The sequence below is a fragment of the Echeneis naucrates genome, chromosome 9 (genome assembly GCF_900963305.1).
Source record: "Echeneis naucrates chromosome 9, fEcheNa1.1, whole genome shotgun sequence".
Lineage (NCBI taxonomy): Eukaryota > Metazoa > Chordata > Actinopteri > Carangiformes > Echeneidae > Echeneis > Echeneis naucrates.
In genome coordinates, this window is record NC_042519.1 from 23,938,284 (window position 1) to 23,959,943 (window position 21,660).

General features: G+C 49.0%; 2 protein-coding genes across 2 annotated transcripts in view; one reads left to right on the top strand and one right to left on the bottom strand.

The window, feature by feature from the left end:
• The first annotated feature begins 2,497 nt into the window (after window positions 1-2,497).
• On the top strand, window positions 2,498-12,656 carry LOC115048282 (protein mono-ADP-ribosyltransferase PARP14-like). Its single transcript, XM_029509620.1, has 23 exons — window positions 2,498-3,034; window positions 3,859-3,941; window positions 4,358-4,385; window positions 4,653-4,715; window positions 4,886-5,059; window positions 5,242-5,367; window positions 5,443-5,544; window positions 5,686-7,849; window positions 8,038-8,157; window positions 8,339-8,414; window positions 8,549-8,785; window positions 8,914-9,135; window positions 9,235-9,334; window positions 9,403-9,549; window positions 9,630-9,692; window positions 9,781-9,966; window positions 10,249-10,452; window positions 10,533-10,648; window positions 10,875-11,098; window positions 11,174-11,445; window positions 11,519-11,658; window positions 11,736-11,910; window positions 12,017-12,656. The coding sequence occupies exons 1-23, from the start codon at window positions 2,854-2,856 to the stop codon at window positions 12,289-12,291; spliced, it is 5,478 nt and encodes a 1,825-aa protein (XP_029365480.1). The 5' UTR covers window positions 2,498-2,853; the 3' UTR covers window positions 12,292-12,656.
• The window catches only part of LOC115048290 (phosphatidylinositol 3-kinase regulatory subunit alpha-like), an 11,477-nt gene continuing 2,291 nt past the window's right edge, over window positions 12,475-21,660 (bottom strand). The window contains exons 3-17 of the mRNA XM_029509642.1: window positions 20,753-20,882; window positions 20,147-20,239; window positions 19,992-20,063; window positions 19,778-19,894; window positions 19,493-19,691; window positions 19,307-19,389; window positions 17,594-17,699; window positions 17,408-17,506; window positions 17,078-17,258; window positions 16,880-17,005; window positions 16,391-16,533; window positions 15,664-15,840; window positions 15,513-15,587; window positions 15,248-15,418; window positions 12,475-13,644 (exon numbers count right to left, since the gene is read on the bottom strand). Coding sequence (XP_029365502.1) covers window positions 13,455-13,644; window positions 15,248-15,418; window positions 15,513-15,587; window positions 15,664-15,840; window positions 16,391-16,533; window positions 16,880-17,005; window positions 17,078-17,258; window positions 17,408-17,506; window positions 17,594-17,699; window positions 19,307-19,389; window positions 19,493-19,691; window positions 19,778-19,894; window positions 19,992-20,063; window positions 20,147-20,239; window positions 20,753-20,882 — 1,962 coding nt within the window. The 3' untranslated portion in view covers window positions 12,475-13,454. The remainder of the gene's footprint in view (window positions 13,645-15,247; window positions 15,419-15,512; window positions 15,588-15,663; window positions 15,841-16,390; window positions 16,534-16,879; window positions 17,006-17,077; window positions 17,259-17,407; window positions 17,507-17,593; window positions 17,700-19,306; window positions 19,390-19,492; window positions 19,692-19,777; window positions 19,895-19,991; window positions 20,064-20,146; window positions 20,240-20,752; window positions 20,883-21,660) is intronic.

Here is a 21,660-nt window from a genome sequence, read left to right on the forward strand (position 1 = left end):
TCAGCTCAGTCAGCTGCACAGACACAAACACTCATGAAACGCTTATTGAAGTGAATCTTTGTGGTTTCTCTTCCAGACGTCGGCACGAAGATAAAACTGGAGCACATTCTGTACAAAGTCGGCGTGGGGACGAGGTGCGGGGAGGGAAAACGCCACCCGGACGACGGACCGGACACCTACTGCTCCTTCCCCTGGGCGGAGATGGTGGTGGAGGATCTGTAAGACTGTTTCAAATCAAATCAAACTGATTTAGTTTAGTTGGCACAGACGATTTCAGACTGGTGTTGAAGCTGTCCTGGTTCTGACTGTCCCCTCCGTCCGTCTCCAGCTGTGGAAACAGACGCTCCTGTGAGGTCCCCGTCACCGAGCTGGTGTTCGGGGAATATCCCTGTAAGGAGCAGACCAGGTATCTGGAGGTGTCCTACACCTGCGCTGAGCCGCCGCCGCCGCCGCCGCCGCCACCCAAACCGGACTGTACGTACCAACACTGACCCTTTAAGCTGCCGGTCTCTGGAGGACAACGTGTCCTCACAGGCCAGTTGGATCTGAACTGGTCCCCCTTTGTGTCTCTGCAGGTGAAGACAAACCAGCAGCTGAAGCCTGATTCTGCTTCATCGGTGTGGACCTCAGACCGGTCTCTGGGCTCAGTCCTGGACCAGTCCGGACCGGCATCTCAGTCATATTTAACACATGAAATACTGATAGTGGCAGTACAGATCTTCTTTAGTTTTGTGTTTTTGTCATTGTTGTTTTTGTGCAGATCCACCAGTGTAAATAACAACAAAGACACAAAACAATAAACAACTTCGACATGAATTCAGCTCACTGGATCATTTTTACTCACAAACATTGTTGTTGTTTCCGAATCAACACACAATGAAGACCTGATGTGTTCTACATTAAAACTGAGACCAGAAGGGCATTCCAGGTGGAGGTTCAACAAACTGAGTATCCGGTCCAGAACAGCTGATCTGAGTTGGTTCACTTTGAGTTGTGCTCGTGCACAAACTATAAAAGCCATCATCAATGGAGCCCCGATACCACGAGTCACCATGACAACGAGAAAAAAAGATCCAGTTACTTCACCCTGATGGAGGTGGAGGTCTGAATTCAGGCCGATGGAGAGGATGAACATGTTTCACTGTAAATGTAACACCGCTGCAGCAGGAGAAGAAATTACTACCTGAGTCAACACGTAAGTTTGGATGGACTCTTCCATTTTACATTTCACCGTCAGAGATCGCAGCTTCAGGTATAAATATAAATGTAAATATACTGTAAATAACTGTTTCAGTCGGAGGCTGAACCAGGCAGATGATTGGGGGGGTTATATATATAAGTTTTATTTTTTAAAGACACCAGTTTATACTTACACCTGATGTAGGCACTTGTGTCCTGGGGGGTGACCCCGGGTGACCTCAGCTCCTCAGCCTGTCAGAGGTTTTCTGTTGGCTCAGCAGAATTCAAATGTTAATCTCTTTTTTTAAATTAGTAGATTTTATTGTGTTTGTGTACACATCGTCACTTTTTGAATGACTTCAGTAAAAATGGCTAAACATTGTATGATGTGTTCATCTACTCGGTGGGCTATTAGAGATGATGTTAAAATATTTTGTTCGGGGTTATAATTAATATTTACTTTAATTAATAGCTTAAGTCAATTTAAAAAAATAAAATTAAAATCAAAGTGAGGCACGCCTGACCTTTTAGAATGCTGTTTTTATATTTTGCTTCTCTCCTGATGAACTGCACCTAAATGAAAATCAGATTTTATTCGTGATCTCTGACGGTGAAATGTAAAATGGAAGAGTCCATCCAAACTTACGTGTTGACTCAGGTAGTAATTTCTTCTCCTGCTGCAGCGGTGTTACATTTACAGTGAAACATGTTCATCCTCTCCATCGGCCTGAATTCAGACCTCCACCTCCATCAGGGTGAAGTAACTGGATCTTTTTTTCTCGTTGTCATGGTGACTCGTGGTATCGGGGCTCCATTGATGATGGCTTTTATAGAGGTTGTGCAACTCAAAGTGAACCAACTCAGATCAGCTGTTCATTCCTACCTGGAACCCCCCTGGACTGGGACTGAGACCAGGACTGGGTCTGGTACCAGGACCGGGACCGGGACCGGGACAGGGTTTGCGACCAGGACTGGGACCAAGGCTGTCCCCAGACGGGGACTCAGGGACAGTCGCCCCCTGCTGGTACTCAGACCCGGTCCTGGTCCAGGTTAGGGAACTTTTGTGTCTGAAATAAACGAAGGCTGTGACGTCATTCTGGAGCATTTCACTGCTCGGTTCCTTTGGTTTCCTGCAGAATCCTCCTTTTGGTTCATTTGGGCCTTTCCTGTTTCTCCTTCACTGACTCAGTGAGTGCTTTGGAACTTCTGTCAACAAGCCCCGCCCCCCTCGACTTCTGATTGGCTCAATGTGAAGTTTTACTCTCCCTCAGCTAATCAATATAATTTCTGTGATTGTCCAAAGAAGAACAGTCAAACAGAAACCTGGTTGGTCTGATGAGAGGAGGAGGAGCCAATCAGATGACTCCTCGGTGAAAAAGGTAACGCCGTTCTTTCCTTCACTGCACGTGACTCAGCTCGTTTTCGTCTTAGAGAAGAAACGAAAGTGAAAGTACAAAGAGATCCAGTCTGATCCGGATCAGGACTCAACAGGTCTCTGCGGGTCTGACAGGGACTCATCAGGACCCATCAGGTCCCGTCTGGACTCATCAGGACCCATCAGGACTCATCAGGACTCATCAGGTCCCGTCGGGACTCATCAGAACTCATCAGAACTTTCAACTCATCAGGTCCCATCAGGACTCATCAGGTCCCGTCGGGTCCCGTCGGTTCGGGATGGACGGGTGGGACTGGCCTGTGGCCGTGGAGGGGAGCTGGTCTCCGGCTCAGACCAGAACTGTGCGGAACAAACTGCAGCTGTACTTCCAGAGCCGGAGGAAGTCCAGCGGGGGGGACTGCCGGGTGGAGCTGGAGGAAGGGGCCCCCAGAGCCGCCGTGGTCTTCCGGTCAGAGGACGGTGAGTCCCGGAACCGGCAGACTGAGCTGTGAAATATCAGGAAATGACGTTTAACCACAGAACGAAGACTTTAGTCTGAAATCTTAAATATTAAAACCGGAAACGTCATCTGTGACAATCAGCTGTTTTGTAATCCTTAAAGCACATTACTGATGACGTCATCGGTTTATCAGCGTTTTGTGGACACAGCTGACACAGCAGTCAGATCACGTGTCCTGACGTCATATAATCATAATAACACTGTTTAATTTGACGTCAGTTATGAATTTTCTAAACTGACAAAAACTGTACAGTCGATAATACCGATCGACTTTCCGTCTCTCTGCTGCCTCTCGGGCTTCCGTACAGGCGTTGTGAGTCGGTACAGCTTCAGCCAATCAGAACCAGGCCGCAGGCCTTTTTGGACCAGTCCAGGTTGTGTTCAGGTTTATTTCTGCAACTTTCTGGGAGGAACGTGCAGCTGAAAGTTTTATTTTATACTATTTTATTTATGGAACAGAATTATTTCTCGTTCTTGAAGTCACTGACACTGAAAAATACAAGATTACTTTAGTGTGTTTACATCATTGAAATCAGTTGATTTAACTTTTTCAAAATTACGTTTTGTTGGTGCCATAATTAGCCTCATTATTAACACACTGTGCACTGCATCATTTTAAGAATCAAATCGAATTATGAGATACCCAAAGAAGACATCCTTCATACGGATATTGAACTAGTATAGTTGACTAATTAAATGTAATTCTGCCGACTTAAACTTAAAAATGAAAAGATTAGAAACCAGAAGTGTTTTAAGAGTGATGTGACGTTCCGTCTGTTTCCAGTTCGAGATCGAGTCCTCGCCAAGGAGAACCATGAAATCATCGTCGACAATCAAACCATCAAGTTACGGCTGATTTCTGCAGCAGTAAGTTCACCTGGAGCACCTGGACAGTCAGCCAATCAGAGCACAGGATCAGGCCCCGGGGGGATCCCTTTAGTTTAGTCTCATTTTGTTGTCCTGAGCAGGAGGTTGCTGGTTTAACTCCCAACCAGAGAAACATTTTCCTGCACATCAACAGCCTCTTTCAAACGAACACAAAACGATCAGATCTGCAGCACAAAGAGTCAGGAGACAGACGAAGGACCTGGTTTCCTCCTCCAGCAGATCGGTGATCAAATTCAGAAGGATGATGTTCAAAAGGCAACGTGACCTTTGACCTCAGTGACATGCTGAACATCTTCTGACATCACCATCTGACGGTGGTGTCCTGATGGGAGATCAAACCTTCCTTTTCTAAATGAAGTCAGATTGTCTGGATCTTTCTTTTCTTGTCTCCTCAGAGCTCCACGATCAGCGACGACACCGCAGGTGAAACTTTCCTCCAAACACTTCCTGTGGCTTTCAGCTTCAACTTCCATCAACTTCCTCTGAAGACATAAAGAAGTCTCAGTACTGAAGCAGGAAGTAGACCCTCCGCTGGGGACTACTTCCTGCAGCGGAGTTTAACACGTCAGGAAACGATGCAGCTGAAAATGTTTCAGTAGAAAACTGCGTCAGGCTGGATGTTTATTTGAGCTGACAGTTCGGTTTCATGAGCAGATAAATGACGAACTAACCCGATTCTGCTGGTCTCAGATTCCTCCACAGACTCAAAGACTCCACCGTCTGAAGATGGACCTGGAGGAGCCGGACTGGGAGGTGAGTTTGATTTTAAAACGGAATAACACACAGATGAAAGTTTGGAGAGATGACGACGATGTTTTCTGACCTAAAATACGTTTCATGGCTGTAGAGCTGCAGACAGAAGGACATTATCAGTTTTTTTGAGCTTGACGAAGGTGAAGACGGTTTTAATGGTCTCGTCTCAGACTCGGAGTCGGCTCAAAGCGCCGCGGTGACGCTGGAGAACGTGGCGGACGACGTCAGCAGGGACCTGCTGCTGATGCTGGTGGAAAACATCTCAGGGTTGGACGAAGACAGCTTCAGTCTGGAGATCATCTGGGAATCCAACAGAGCCGTGGTCGTCTTCAGCAAGCCTGAAGGTAACAGAACCGGAACCACTGGTTACCATGGCTACCTGCCAGTGGGCGGGGTCTATCAGGCAGCAGGTGAACGTTTAGCAGAACAAAGATCCAGAGTGAAGATGAGAAGAACCATGATGAGCTCCACCGGTCCAGCCTCTTCGGACAGAGCGCTCTGACAGATGAATAAATGTGTTTTACAGATGCTGAGAAGTTCGTCACTGCGAGTCGGAGCAGCAGGAAGATGCAGAAACACGGACTGACCGCTCGGCCACTGGAGGCAGCAACAAGCCTCCGGGTGGAGAATCTTCCTTCTGCTGCGGTCAAAGGTTCAGACCTCAGGAAGAAATTAAAAGAGGTTTGGTTTCAGTTCTTGGATTAAAAACTCTCTTTGTCCCTTGCAGACATTTTGGATCTGTATTTTGAGAAGAACTGGACTGAACCGGACAGAGTCGTCATGGTCCCGAATGAACAAGCTGCCATTGTCACCTTCAGTCACTCCAAAGGTTTTTAATGTGACTTCATTTGTTAAAGTGGATTAAAATGTTTGAAAGACCTGCAGTTGGTCAGTTTTGATTTCATGTTTAAGCTGCTGCAGGAATTAGCTGACCTGAACTTTCCTTCTTCGTTCCCTGAATCTGCTGCAGTTGTAGAAGACATTTGCAGAAAACAGGACTACATGATCGGCTCCAGCAGCGTGAAGGTGTACCCGTACCACGAGTCCCTGGGAACCGCCTTGTACGGCAGAGAGCGACCAATATGGAGGATGCCTGAGTCCGTCAGCGAACGAGTTCACCACGCTGTGTGGAAATTCCTCCTGATGAAGAAACAGTTGAAAGCCATCAATGAGCAGATGAGTTCGCACTTCTGCAGCGTGGACCTGGAGAGTCCGGAGGCCAAACTCTGCGCTCTGCCGAGCCTTTTGAGGCAGAAAGGCCTGACGGCGGACCACCTGGCGACGTGGGGCGGCTCGGCCCAGCAGGCCTTCCGGAGGCTGCTGTCTCAGTACTCGGCCTTTGAGTGTCCAGCAAACGCGCCTGCGTGGAAAGCTGCAGAGAAGGACGTGCGTTCAGTTGTGAAGGAAGACGCCGTCCTGGTGCTGGATGCGTCCAAGGGGGCTCTGACGGTGGCCGGCAGAGCCGACGATATAAAACGAGTCAGGGCTCCGGTGGAAAACCTGCTTCTGAAAGCCATGAGTCAGATCGAACGGCAGACCTACGGCATCTCCGAGGTCGTGACCTTGTCCCCCGCCATGTTCTACATCCTGAAGCAGGAAGGACTCCAGAGAGCAGCCCTTGATATTTCTCCTGAGGTGAAGCTCTCCTATGACAACGGCACTCAGACCTTGAACATCTCAGGACTTCCTGCAGAGGTTTACAAGACTAAAGCTTGGATCCTGGAGAGCAACATGCATATGAAAAAAAAACTGCTGACTGTCTCTGCAGGTATTCTGGACTTCCTTAAGACAGTAGATCCAATGGACATGTCTGAGGACCTGTTCACATCCCAGGGCGTCAGTGCCATCTACCACACCGACAACAAAGGGGTCTTACTGCTGGCGAGTTCTGACAAGATCCTGGCGGATGCAGAGAGTCGGATGAAGACAGTTCTGTCTGTGATCACGCTGGACGTGGAAGACCGGGAAGTTGTGAAGCTTCAGAACTGGATGAACCTGAACCAGCAGCTTCTGGACACCTACAACTCTTCAAAGAAGAAGACAGTGGACATCAAGATCCACCCAGAGACAGCAGACAAAATTACTGTGGCCGGTTTTACAAATCCGGTCAAAGAGGTCAGCGGCAGTTTGAGAGAATTCATCACCAACTACTCACAAGTTAAAGAAGCCGTCCGTGTCCAGTCCTGCGCTGTCGTTCAGTTCATTCATGAGAAAAAATCTCATGACTGGTCCGGTATTGCCAAAGCTAATGATGTGACGGTGCACTTTGACCCCAACCGGCCCAGAATCCTCATATCTGGAGTTCGTCTTCACGTCCACAAAGCCAAGTCCAGCTTCCAGAAACTGGCCGCAGGGCTCTTCGCTGATACTGTCGTTGTCGATAAACCAGGAGCCAAAAAGTATTTCCAGTCTCATGGAAACCTGCTGCTGTTATCAGTAATGTCGAAGTACAGCTGCGTGGTGATTCTTCGTCCAGAGAATCCTGAGGAGGAGGAGGATGACGAAGAAGAAGGTGTGCTCTGTTACTGCAGAGTGAAGACCAGCAGTGGAGTTCTGCTGTCGGTGAGCCAGGCCGACATCTGCAGCCTCAGCGTGGACGCCGTGGTGAATGCAGCGAACGAGGAGCTGAAGCACATCGGCGGCCTCGCTCTGGCTCTGCTCAGAGCTGCAGGCCCTCAGCTGCAGAAGATCAGCGACGAATACGTCTCCAAGTGCGGACACCTTCGCCCAGGTGACGCCATCGTAACAGAAGCAGCCAACCTTCCGTGCAAGTACGTTGTACACGCAGTTGGTCCGCGATTCTCCGAGTCTGACAGGAAGACGGCAGTTTGGCGGCTGAAGCTCGCTGTGAAGGAAAGTCTGAAGCAGGCAGAGAAGATGAACTGCTCCAGCATCGCCCTGCCCGCCATCAGCTCAGGGGTGTTTGGGTTTCCTGTTGACCTCTGTGCCAGCACTATAGCTCAGGCCGTACGAGAGTACTGCGACAGTCAACGAGGTCCAGGATCTCTGACCGAGATCCACCTGGTGGACAACAACAGGAACACCGTTGGAGTTCTGGCCAAAGCTGTCAACCAGGAATTCTCTGACCTGAGACCGACCACGATGAGCCCTCAGAGGCCAGCTGGGGCTTCAGGGTGAGTCTCTTATGGCTGAGGCTAGTTTAGCTCAGCGTAAAGACAGGGAGCTTTTATTTTTTATGGATTTAAAAGATTATTTTCTCACATTTTGGTCTGCTGATCCATTAAACCAGCTCAGGAAATAAAATTACTGTCCAGCACACAAACATCAGAAGATTGATTTTGTTTTGTCATTTCCTTTCCAGTGGACATCAGCGAGGAAGAGGAAGAGGAGGAAGAGGAAGAGGAAGAGGAGCTGAATTTAACTCCAGTAACAGGGAACGTCTGAACACTGGGGGACAATATAGGCCTGGAGGACATGGAGGGTAAGGTTCTTTATCTTTTTAAGAGCAGGCCGGTTCTGTTCCTCAGACAAAATCAGGAAAACAAATCCGACTGAACATCTGAAGCAGCTGCAGGTCCGGACGTTATGGCCCTTCTGGTCATGTGACTGTTGGGGCGACCTTCACTGTGATGACATCAGCTCTCTTCTCTGATTGGCTGCAGGCTGGAGAAGATGGAGCAGACCACAGCAGAAGGTCTGAAGATTGCTCTACACAAAGGAAACATTCAGGACCAGAGAGTGAGTACTGACCTGCAGCAACCTTTGAACTTATTTATTCTTTCTGGCTCGTTTTTAACTCCGTGTCATTTATTTGTTAAATGGGCTAAAATGCTGATGAGTTGATTAACAGGTTCAAATCTGATGGTTCACAGACCGACGTCATTGTCAACACCATCGCAGAGAACATGAATCTCAGTCAGGGAGGCGTTTCCAGCGCCATCCTGGCGGTGGCCGGGTTCCGTCTGCAGTCAGCGGTTCACTCTGAGGCCGGAGTTCCTGTGCTGAAGCAGGGTGACGTCATCGTCACCGATGGCTTCAACCTGAAGTGTCAGAAAGTGTTTCACATCGTTTGCCCTCCGTGGGACACCCGGGGGGGGCAGGCAGAGGAGGTCGGTGATTGGACGTCTGGTTTTAAAAGTTGACTTTACTGTACCGAGCCGAGTCTCCAGCTTCAGTGTTGAGCGTTCACCTTGGTAACTTTAGTTCGTACCGCCTGTCCTCTTCCTTCCTTCGTCAGGTCCTAATGACCATCATCAGACGCTGTCTGGAGGAAGCTGAGAAGCGTAAGATGACGTCACTGTCCTTCCCCGCCATTGGCACAGGAAACCTGAACTTCCCCAGAGACGTGGTGTCCAGCGTCCTGCTGAGGGAGATCCACTCCTTCAGCCACAGCAGAAGTCCTCGCCATCTGAGACAGGTGTCCGTCGTCGTCCACCCCGGCGACCAGCAGGCTGTGGACGTGAGTGTGTTCCTCTAACGTTCCTCACACGGTGCTGGAGCTTCACTCAGGTTTCAGGGTTCCATCCTCATTAACGTGTTCTACCGTGTGGTCTGTCAGAGTTTCAGCAGGGAGTTCAAAGGTCAGACTGGTCAGGGCAACGTGAACCATGAAGCGTCACCAGTTAGCAGGTCCTCCGGCCAATCACAGCCGGCCTCAGGTAAGACGCTGCAGCACCTACATCTTCATCTCTGTCAGTCCGATTTTATTTACATGTTGGATTCTCAGCCTTCAGTCAGGTGTCCTCTCCGTCCCTCGGCGTGTACCGGATGGACATGGGGCAGCTCACGCTGGAGGTGTCCTCAGGTGACATCACCAAGGAGACCAGTGATGTCATCGTTAACTCCTCCAACAAAGACTTCTCCCTGAAATCAGGTGACTGTCGTCCTCCTGTCTTCTGTCTTCACTGCTCTTCACATGGAGCCAGCTTTTCACTGACCTGTCTCTTGTCTCAGGAGTGTCCAAGGCCGTATTAGACGCCGCTGGCACCTTCGTTGAGCAGGAGTGCTCAAAGATCGGTACGTCTGAGCGGACTGAAGCTGTCAAAGGTGAAGTTGAATGTGAAGGATCTTGTTGGTGACTCTGATTGGCTCTTTCTGGTTTTAGTGACGGCTCCAGGTTACCAGCCCAGTCTGATGATCATCACGTCAGCCGGACGCCTCCCCAGCAGAAACATCATCCACGTCGTCGGCCAGAACGAACCTGCCAAGATCAAGGAAGTGGTTTCTTCGGTGCTGAAGGTCTGTGAGGAAAATGGGTTCCAGTCCGTCTCCTTCCCGGCTCTGGGAACAGGTCTGTCCCACAAAGCCTCCGCTGAAGGAGACTCGACTCCTGTTTCCTGAACATTCGACTCTTCTGTTTGAAAACAGATTTCATGTAGTTCTAAAGACCTTCAGACTTCAGAGCCACGTTCAGTGTCCCCAGAGGACGAACTGATCTGTGACACACAGCAGCTGATTGTTAGCCTTTGTGTTGACCGAGTGGACAGGTTCAGAAGACAAAAGATATTTCCTCACTGAAGATGTGTTTGGTGCAGAGTAGCTTAAACACATCTTCATCATGTCTGTCCGTCAGGTCAGGGCCGGGCCAACCCGTCAGAGGTGGCGGACGCGATGGTCAAAGCCGTGGTGGAGTTTGTGAGGAAGAAGCAGCCGAAGGTTGTTTCTAGCGTGAAGATCTTGATCTTCCAGACATCCATGATGGCCGAGTTCCATAAGAGCATGAAGAAGAGAGCGGGGGAGGAGGTGGAGGAGAAGGGCCTCTTCAACAAGATCAGAGGTGTTTCAGCTCTTCGTGCTTCCGTTTCATCACAAACCTTAGTCACAAACCTTACTGAACCATCTGTTCGGCTCTTTCAGACGGCGTTTCTTCATTTCTTGGATTGGCGGACGAGCAGCCTCGAGCTGCTCAGCTGGTTCTGGAGCGTCAGGAGTTCGAGCCCACAGAGTTCGAGCTCTGTGCCGACGACAGTCAGGTTTGTTTGTTTCACCTCAGTCCACACATAATCAGATTTTATTTCACCTGACAGCTCTTTGGTTCATGTTCACTGCAGAGAGCGCAAGCTTAGAATAAAGAGGAAGCATCTGAAAAACAAACCACAACTCCTGCGTTAGTTTAACTCAGCAGGAGATTTTAGACTGACGTGAAACAACACAGACAACATTCTGCACAGCAGTTTCAGCTGTCTGTCTGCTTCACAGACTCTGAGGCTGGCCAAGAAGGACATCGAGCTGCTGATCATGGCTGAACAGGCTCAGAGGACCGTCACCGATCCGTTCATCAGTCAGCTGTCACAGGCCGACATGCAGCAGCTGAAGGACCTGCAGAGACAGCTGACGGTCAGCATCCGCCTGGACGACCAGCTGCCCAGCATCCATCTGGAGGGTCTGACCCGGGACGTCTTCGCCGCAGAGTCAGAAGTCAGGTCAGGAAACTGCTTCAGGTGCAGCAGACTGTCTCAACCTTCCTCCTTTTCTTATTTTATTGTTTTGGCCCTCAGAAAAATCATCCAGACGGTGGAGAGGACGGAGAACCTGAAGACCAAGGCCTTGATGCTGAGAGCAATGGTCCAGTGGCAGTTTCAGGACCCCAACGGGACAATGGTGGATTTTGACATCGACAACAACCTGAAACTGGAGGAAGCTCTGGTGAAAAAAGACAGCGTGGTGATCCAGATCAAAGGAAACAAGTTCAAGGCTGACGTGCAAAGAAAACGAGCATTTTCAGTCAACGGACACCAGCAGCTGGAGCTGATCAGGAAAGACCTGAAAGGTGAAGCGACGATCGTTTCATCGCCTGTCACGAGACAAAAATTGCTTCTAACTTGTAACTGTGATGTTTGCAGATGACGCCGCCCTGCCGGCACTCTGGGACGACATGAAGGGCGACATCGTGAAGCTGTTTCCTCTGACGACGGGATCCAAAGAATACTCTGATGTGGAGAAGGAATTCAGGAGGACCGGCCTTAATTCCAACATCATCAGCGTCAGTTCACTTGGAGAATTCTAACTGTTCCTCTCCTGCAGACATTTCATTTACCGAGTTCTCTGAACCTTCTGCAGATCGAACGGGTCCAGAATACAACGCTGTGGAAAAGCTACCAGCTGCTGAAGACGCAGCTGGAGCTGAAGAACAAACACACCAACAATGAGAAGTTGTTGTTTCACGGCACCGGATCCACCTCCATCGACCTGATCAACAACAAAGGCTTCAACCGCAGCTACGCAGGAACTCACGGTAACCGATCCGGCTCCTCAGTCTGTCAACACTCTGGATCCGGGTCACTGCTCTTTTCTGTTCATTTGGGTGACAGTTGTTGGTTTTGTTTCTGTTTTTGCTGCAGGTGCCATGTATGGAAACGGCTCCTACTTTGCCGTTGACCCCGCCTACTCGAAGGGCTACGCCCAACCAGACGTCAACAGCCACAAACGTATGTACCTGGCCAGAGTCCTGGTTGGCGACTACACGGTGGGACGAAGCGGATTGATCGCTCCTCCAGCTAAACCTCAGGGAAAGGCTGCAGATCTGTACGACAGCGTCACCGATCCAGCTGCCACCATGTTTGTCGTCTTCAACGATATTCAGGCGTACCCAGAATACCTCATCACATTCACATAAACGCGCCATCACAGCCTGACAATCACGAAACCATGTTAGCTAACCGGCCGGTCCTGTCATGTGACTGAGTGTTCTCTGGATGAAAATCTTCCTGTTAACTTCAACTGACTTCAATTAAAATCTGAAATCTGAACTCTTTGGAGTGAGTGAGTTTGTTGTACAACAAAACAGAAGAAATTGGATTGACTAATATTTTATTTTTCGCTTTAACCAGTGTCACATGTTTACCTTTTACTTCCTGAGTAACATCAGTGGAAACTTCCTGTCTTTCCTTCCAACTGCTGACAAGCTGTGACACGACATCAGATTTCAGTGGATTCTGACAGGAAGTTTCAGTGTAAAGGCCTTCGGATTCTCAGACCAACTCTTAATTAACAAATGACTTTGTGACTAATGTTGCAGATTTGTGTTCGTCTTTGTCGATCTGGTTTTAAATAAAGTCCTTTGAGTTGAAACTACCAGCAGCCACAGACAACACTTGAAAAACTGAGGACATTTCCAAACATGTAAGATGTGCTGTGAGGACGCTCGTTTTGTGCGTTCATGCACAAAAAGAAAAATTATTCATAAAGACAAACTGCTGAGCGTCGTATATTCCACAAGTCCGTGAGATCCATAAAGTTCAGTCTCAGTCTTAATCCAGAACTTAGAGGATCTTTATTGAAATGAGAGTGAAGGACCCTTTAAACAGCTGCATCACAATTACAACTCCAACGTCCAAAAGAAAGATGAAGAACCAGGAGAACACAGATGGGGCCGTTTCAGGGGTGGGGGGGGCAGCCGGGGTAATGAGGGGCGCTTTGGGTGAGTTCGTTTTTCTCCTGATACAAAACGCACATCAGCTGATCTGCCCTCGTTTTAAACCTCCTTCAGAGTCACACACAGTGTTTGTCTCTTTCTAGATTGTCCGTCATTTTGTGTCTCCAGTCCACTGATGTGGTTCTGTTATGAATGAGGTGGTGCAGTCCAGACCAGTCCTGACCTCTGACCTCAGGCCAGCACATTTGCCCCGACATCTACAGGAAGCTCCATGTGAATATTAGTGGAACTGTGGTGATGGAGTCACGGAGCAGGAACTTGGTCAGGACTGTTCTTCATACACGGGTCGGACTGGAGGTCTGGCTGCAGGTCTGTGATGAATGAATGAGGAGGAAGTGGGCGGGTCACCGCCTCTGCTGGCTGTAGACGGGGAAGGCCAGCGTGACGTTGAGCGAGTCGTTGTGTTGGACCAGCGAGGTGTGCTGGTAGTGCAGAACCAGCTCCTTCAGGGATCCGTAAAGGTTGTACGGCTCCGCAAAGCCGTAACCGGTGCTGGTCTTATTGATGACGCAGTGTTTGACCTCCCCGTCCACCCTGAGACACAGAGACACGGAGACAGATCGTCACAATGAGCAGGCAGACAGGCAGACAGACAGGCAGACAGACAGGTAAACAGACAGGCAGGCAGGCAAACAGGCAGACAGACAGGTAAACAGACAGGCAGGCAAACAGACAGAGGTAGACAGGCAGACAGACAGGTAAACAGACAGGCAGGCAGGCAAACAGGCAGACAGACAGGCAAACAGACAGGTAAACAGGCAAACAGACAGGTAAACAGACAAACAGACAGGTAAACAGGCAAACAGGCAGACAGACAGGTAAACAGACAGGCAGACAGACAGGTAAACAGACAGGCAGACAGACGGATAGACAGACAGGCAGACAGACAGGTAAACAGACAGGCAGGCAGACAGGTAAACAGACAGGCAGACAGACAGACGGATAGACAGACAGGCAGACAGGCAGACAGACAAGTAAACAGGCAAACAGACAGGCAAACAGGCAGACAGACAGGCAGGCAAACAGACAGGTAAACAGGCAGACAGGCAGACAGACAGGCAAACAGGCAGACAGACAGGTAAACAGACACAGCAGGCAGACAGACGGATAGACAGACAGGCAGACGGACAGGTAAACAGGCAAACAGGCAGACAGACAGGTAAATAGACAGACAGGCAGGCAAACAGGCAGGCAGACAGACGGATAGACAGACAGACAGACAGACAGGCAGGCAAACAGGCAGACAGACAGACAGACGGATAGACAGACAGACAGACAGGTAAACAGACAGGCAGGCAGACGGATAGACAGACAGACAGGCAGGCAAACAGGCAGGCAGACAGGCAGACAGACAGACAGGCAGGCAGGCAAACAGGCAGACAGACAGGTAAACAGACAGGCAGGCAGACAGACGGATAGACAGACAGATAAACAGGCAGACAGGCAGACAAACAGACAGACAGATAAACAGGCAGACAGGCAGACAAACAGACAGAAAGGCAGACAGGCAAACAGACAGGCAGGCAGGCAAACAGGTAAATAGACAGACAGGCAGGCAAACAGACAGACAGGCAGGCAAACAGACAGACAGGCAGGCAAACAGACAGGCAGGCAGGCAAACAGACAGACAGGCAGGCAAACAGACAGACAGATAAACAGGCAGACAGGTAAACAGGCAGACAGGCAGACAAACAGACAGACAGGCAAACAGACAGACAGACAGACAGGCAAACAGACAGACAGACAGACAGGCAAACAGGCAGACAGACAGACAGATAAACAGGCAGACAGACAGACAGATAAACAGGCAGACAGGCAGACAAACAGACAGACAGGCAAACAGACAGACAGGCAGGCAAACAGACAGACAGGCAGGCAAACAGACAGACAGATAAACAGGCAGACAGGTAAACAGGCAGACAGGCAGACAAACAGACAGACAGGCAAACAGACAGACAGACAGACAGGCAAACAGACAGACAGACAGACAGGCAAACAGACAGACAGATAAACAGGCAGACAGACAAACAGGCAGACAGGCAGACAGATAAACAGGCAGACAGGCAGACAAACAGACAGACAGGCAAACAGACAGACAGGCAAACAGACAGACAGGTGAACAGGTAAACAGACGTACACCACGGAGCAGGCGTAGCAGCCCGGTTTGCTGCTGTCCCGGACCAGGAAGGTTCCGTCCCGTTTCCCTCGCAGCATGGACTCGGCCTGACTGCGGTTGATGTTTCCCAGACGCCACAGACGCTCATCGTGGTGAGGAAGGTCCTCCTCATCCTCCACCATGCTGTACTCACTGAGGACAGAAGCAGGTCAGAGTCCGGACTGAGACCAAACAAACAGAATCTGATGAACACCATTTAACGAGCAGCAGGGACATCCAGACTTACTCCTCTGTGGTTTCGTTCTTCAGGCCGAGCCACTCGTTCAGTTTCCTCTGACGGACTCCTTTCTGGGTCAACCACCTGAGGAACAGCAGAAGACGTTCAGCGCCTTCAGTCTGATGCTTTGGATTTGTCTGTGTGTCTGACTGTCACCTACATGAGGTACTGGTCCCTGGTCTTGCGGAGCTGGATCAGGTCTGGTTTGATGCTGTTCATCTTCTTGTCGATCTCTCTGTAGTCGGCGGCCTGTTTCTTCAGATCCACCTCCAGGTGACGTTTACTGTCCACGATCTCACTGATGCGAGACTTCAGTTTGTCGTAGTTTTCCATGATCCTTCAGAGACGGAAAAACATTCACGTATGTAGAAGCTGTTTATTTCAGAGCACATGAAAAAACCCACCAACATTTTCAGACCAAGACCACCAGAGTCCAGAACTGAACCTGCAGAATCAGTCTGACTGACTCCGTTCTCATCCTCCATCTTTGATAGTGACGTCTAGAGTCACGTCTCTACATCGGACGCTCCTATTGGCTCCGGTGGGTGATGTCACAGCCAATCAGAGTCTGTGGATCAGTCCTGTATGTTTGTGAGTTTATTGTGCTGACGGAATGAAGACAATCATATATTTGGAGATATTTTTCATCATTAATGAGCAGAACTCCTGATCAGAAAAGCCTGATTTTGTCTTGTTCCTCCTCACATGGACAAAAAAAGGAAACGGCTTCAGTCAGACGGATTAATGGAGCATCAAACCTCCGTCCAGCTTCAGACTAAATCATCAGGTGGTATCCTCCGGGCTCTGTTGCCATGGCAGCCATATACTTGTGAGTGAGTGTTACATAAAAGGCCTCTGTCATAGTTGCCAAGGCAACAGCCTCCTACCTCTGGATCTCCTTGTCGTTGCCCTCTCGGCGAAACTTCTCGATGTACTCTTTACTGAAGCGCTCCTGAGTCTGGCACTGCTCTTCGAAGATCTTGATGGTCTCGTTAAACGCCTCGATGGCGGTCCTCTTCATCTGGATCTCCTGGAGGAGGAAGAGGAGGAGAACGGCTCTAACTGTCCGCTGATACTACATTACCCAACATGCACCTGTGACTTTGTCCTGGAGAATCAGCTGAAAGCCTGTTTAACTGACTCCTGTTCTAATCTATCGGACTTCATCTTATCTTATTATCTTATCTCTTTAAATACATTTATAAAGAGTTTGGTCTAGACCTGCTCTATATGTAAAGTGCCTTGATGTAACTTTGTTATGATTTGGCGCGATACAAATAAATCTGATTGGATTTGATTTGATTTATTGTATCAGAAAACACTGAGCTGCAGCTCCAATGAAAAGTCCTTCCAGTAAAGCTGATTGTGCGTCGTACCTGTGAGGTCCTGGTGTACTCCTCGTACAGCCTGTCGTACTCCCGGTTCTTCTCCTGGTACTGCAGATGATACTCATGGAGCTTCTTGCCAACAGCTTCGATACTGTCCTCCTTCACCACCTGGTCCTGAACAACACGACCACACACAATCAGACAACTCAACAACGAGCACAGGACAAATGGTCAAACGCCTCCGACCTGCTGGTGTTTGGAGACGGGGTAGAGCAGCTTCACATCCAGTTTGGGGTTGTACTGGGCCAGAGACTCGTGGCGGTAATGGTTGATGAGCTCCACCACCGAGCTGAAGGTCAACGGGTCCGAGAAGCCGTACTTCCCCTCCCGATGGAAAATCTTTATCAGTTTGTTGTTGCCTCCCTTCCTGGAGCGAAACAGACAGGTGCCATTAAAGTGAGCGGCGTGAATCCAAACATCCTGTACACATGATCCATTTCCTAACTATTAAACTATCTGATGTGTTGGACAGCATGTTAACATCTTGAACTAATACTGATGATGATGAGACGTCACCTCAGAGTCAGAGTGTAATCTCCGTGCATCTTTGTGGAAGCGTCTCGGACCAGGAATGTACCGTCAGCGGTGTCTCTCAGCTTCTCATTCACCTCCTCTCTGTAACGCACACAAACGGGCTCAGGAATGAAGCTCTCTTTTGTGCTGTTTCATGTGTAATGCTTGGCGTTCTGAACACTCATGTACCTGGAGATGTCCCCCCAGTACCACTCAGCGTCCTGCAGAGACATACTGTTGTTAAAGCTACTGGAGGCTGCAGGAGTCGACGACTTCACTGGTTTAGGAGGCAACGCTGAAACGCAGACAATAATAATATTCATATTAATGTTAATTAGAGCAGATTCTCACCGATGAGTGAAAGTCACAGCGGGCACAGTCTTCAAAGCATCGTGATCCAAAGTGACCCATTAGACTTTCACTGGATTAATACAGAACCTGGACCTGGTTTAGGATCAGTCAGCACTTTTGTAACTTTGTGATGTCACAGCTGAACAGTGCCCAAGCCCCTCCCACATGGATATCAACCCTTCAAAATAAAACACTGGAGAAGTTAAAATAAATGGAATTTTAAAATGAAAAGTGGACCTTTCGTCCATAATACGGACATTGATGCTTGAATCACAGAATGTTGTTGGGATGCTGGCTGTTTGTGTGTCAGTGTCTCTGAAGTGGGTCCAGAGATGTTTGCGTCTTCACTGTCATTTAAAAATCATTCATATATACACTGAAACAGCTTGAATACAGAAACATGACAGATGTTTTTAATTAGTCATCTAAACAAGACAAACGGCTCAGGACCAGGACCAGACCCAGACCCAGACCCAGACCCCAGGTGTCAGGTCTCTCCAGCAGCAGCAGGTTCAGGTCTGATCTCCTACCTGGACTCTGCATGTTAATGTAGCAGAGGATTTTCTCTCGTCCCCCCCTCAGGGGGTCGGCATCATTCCTGCTTCCCTCTTCTCGCTCCATGTCGGCTTCTAAACTGTCTCCAGCTTCCACGTCACCTCAGAGGTGAAATCAACTGCGTATCCTTCTTTGCTGGATCTCATGATCTCCTTCCTCTGGCCTTCCTCCGGTCCTCAAAAAAAAAAAGTGACGTCACCTCGGAGGAAACGGGACCAGGCTACATCGCGCTTTGATTGTTCCTCTGATATACGGCTGATCTGATCCCGATCTGCACCTTCAGGTGGATTTCCACATTTCCACCTCTGCAGAGAAACCACTAGCCTGAAAACAGTTTCCTCTCATCCGTCAGGTCGCAGCATCTTCGCCTCCTCGGTTTTTAGACGTTTAAAACGACGCAACTTTCTCTCCCTCTCCTTCTCTGTTCAAAGCTCAGGAGAGCAGCTTGGAGATGTGTGACATCACCGTCACCCCACAGCCAATCGTGCGATGGCAGTGATATCACCGAGGCAACACCCCCCTCCCCTCCCTCTCCTCTGCTGCATCTTTCACTCTGTGGATGGATGATGTCATCGTTTCAGTTGCCGCTCAGTCTGACTGGCTGAGTGAACGTTTGAGGGGCATCAATTAATGCTGAATTCATTTTCACCGCTCATTTTTATTTACTGAACATTAAAAGGGAAATCATGATATAACAGCAGGCAGAGGCAGCTAAGATCTGAGTCTGTCTCTGCGTCAGTGTCAGATGCTTTAACGTCGATCAGCTGATCGGTGACAAAGAATCTATCCACTCTTCTCGAGGAAAAATGTGAGGCACATCTGACGTTAAGAGCTGAGACTCGTGACCGTGACACAGATCCAGTTTCACTGACCTGAGAGGAACTGAAACCACCAGAGACCAGGCAGGACCCAGAACAGCTCAAACCAGACCTGCTTTCTGGCTGAGGTCCAGAACCATTCCGGTTCCTTTACAGCTAATTATTTTAATTGTGTTACCTGGTGCAGCCTGGTTCACGTTGAGCTCACTGGTTATCAGAACCTCCAGCACCTGAATCAGAGGATCCAAGACGGACTCAGACCTGAACAGATCCAAAGTCAGAATCAGATTTTTCACACACACACACACACACACACACACACACACACACACACACACACACACACACACACACACACACTGACCCTGCAGTCTGCCTGAACAGCAGTGGACTGAAGCTCTCTGCCAGGTTTCGGGGGCTCAGCTGGTTTCTGGACCCGTGCAGACACAGTCGGGCGAGGTGTCGAACCACACTGAGGAGCGTCAATCCGTACTGGGCGGGGCAGGTGGGCGAACTCGCCACACCTCGCAGCACCTGAGCACAGTCCTCCGGGTCTCTGACCTCTACGGGTGGACACGAGAGAACAGGAACGTGAACTGAAGACCCTTCAGGCCTCAGGACAGAGTGCATGGTTCTGGTTTCTGCTGACCTTGCACTGCGTGAATCATGTCGGACTGAAGTGAGGGGGGGAGGACAGGACAAGGGAGGTCCTTCAGGAAGCGGATCATACCGTCACATAGAGACGACACCTCCAGCTGCTCCAGGTCTGAAAACAAACACACCTCCGTTTAAGGGACAAGGATCTATCAGCCAATCAGAGGGGAGCAGACTACTACATAGTCAAATATGACACGCCTCCTCACCGGTATCGGCCAGCTGCCGGGTGTCCAGACTTCCTCCACTCATACTGCGATAGACACCAGGACTGTCCAGACCTGCAACAACACATCAGCTCAGTTTTGTGTTTGTGGCTCTGATGTCCGGTGGGGGGGGGAGGGGGGGGGGGGGCAGTTGGTACCTTTGGTCTCTATGGCCTCCATTAGTCTGCTGAGGAGGGGAGGGGCCGTGTCCGGGGGTCCAAACTGGTCTGGGAGGTCTGGCAGCATGAAACCTAAAGAAAGAAAGTTTGAGGAGATGAAAAGCTGCCTCCATCACAGCACAGATCTCTGGTGTCAGCAACCACAACGCTGATTAAATATCAGCTGTGTGTGCGTGTTTCCCAAAACTCAAACGTTATAAAGTACACATACCACTCTGAGGTTTTCTATAATGTGTTTTCCATCTTGTGGCTTATGTTCAGGCTGATCATAAAGTACAAAGAAGCTTGTGTGTGTGTGTGTGTGTGTGTGTGTGTGTGTGTGAGGAAGCAGCTGAAGGAAACCGGAGTGTGAGTCACTTCAGACTGAAACCTGCTCAGACACATTCATGGACAAAAATCACATTTATGATGATGTTTGTGCAGCTGAGGCAGATGTTTGTCACAGTTGTGTTGCGTTGGACAACCGGAGGTGTTGTCTTGGTGATCGCGGGACGTCTAGTCATTCAGACTGAAGTCACCAAGTCCTTCATACAGGAAGCCATCTCTGAATGCACCATGCACATGTTTAAACTGAGGCTCACTCACCCTCCGACTCAGAGTCTGTCCTCGCCGACGCTGCTGATGGCGGTCTGGGTGGGCGGGGCTTGGGTGTAGGCGGGGACATTCTCTTTCTTCCAACAAACTCCACATATGTCCCTGGGAAGTCGCCTTTTTCCTGACGTGTTAGAAACACACAGATGTTTAACATCTGATAATCTGACTCCTGTATCATTAACTGGAATTCCAAAATAATTTCTTTTCTGCATTTATGTATTTTTATTTTCGTATGTCTACATATACATCTATTATTTCGACGTGTATGTAAGACTTTATTTTATTTTCTGTGTCTGTATGTTCATTAGGTGGGCGGTCCTCCCTCAGTCTGGATCTGGATTGGTTGCAGCAGGTTGACACCAGATCTTTATGGACTTTTCACAAAAAGAACTGGCCAGACACGCAACAGAAATTAATCGGCTACTATCTTAATAACTTCATTGTTTCTAAGCCATTTTTAAAATCAGTGTTTGGGTTCTCAGATGTTAATCAAAGACACTTGAAGGCAAATTGTTGGGCTTTCAGATGAACATTTTTCTGACACATTACTGAAAAATTTATCAAAGAATAAAAACTGAGTAATTAAAATAATTAAAGCTCTGGATAATAAATATAACAATACAGTGTTATATCAGGTATCCTTCCGTCTCCACAGTCAACATTAAGCGCTGGACTCTGAGCTGAGGAGGAATTCAAACTTGATGAGTTAATCAGCCTAAAACTATCTGCTGGTCAGTGAATTAATTTTCCAGTTACTGATGAGGTAAAAATACCAAACAAACTCACAACCTGATGTTTTCAGCTGATGCAGCTGTTGGTGAATCAGTTGTGGGCAGAGGAGGCGTTCCCTCCCTGGCATTGTGATTATCAGAATCAAACACTTTAAGCCCTGGAGGGAA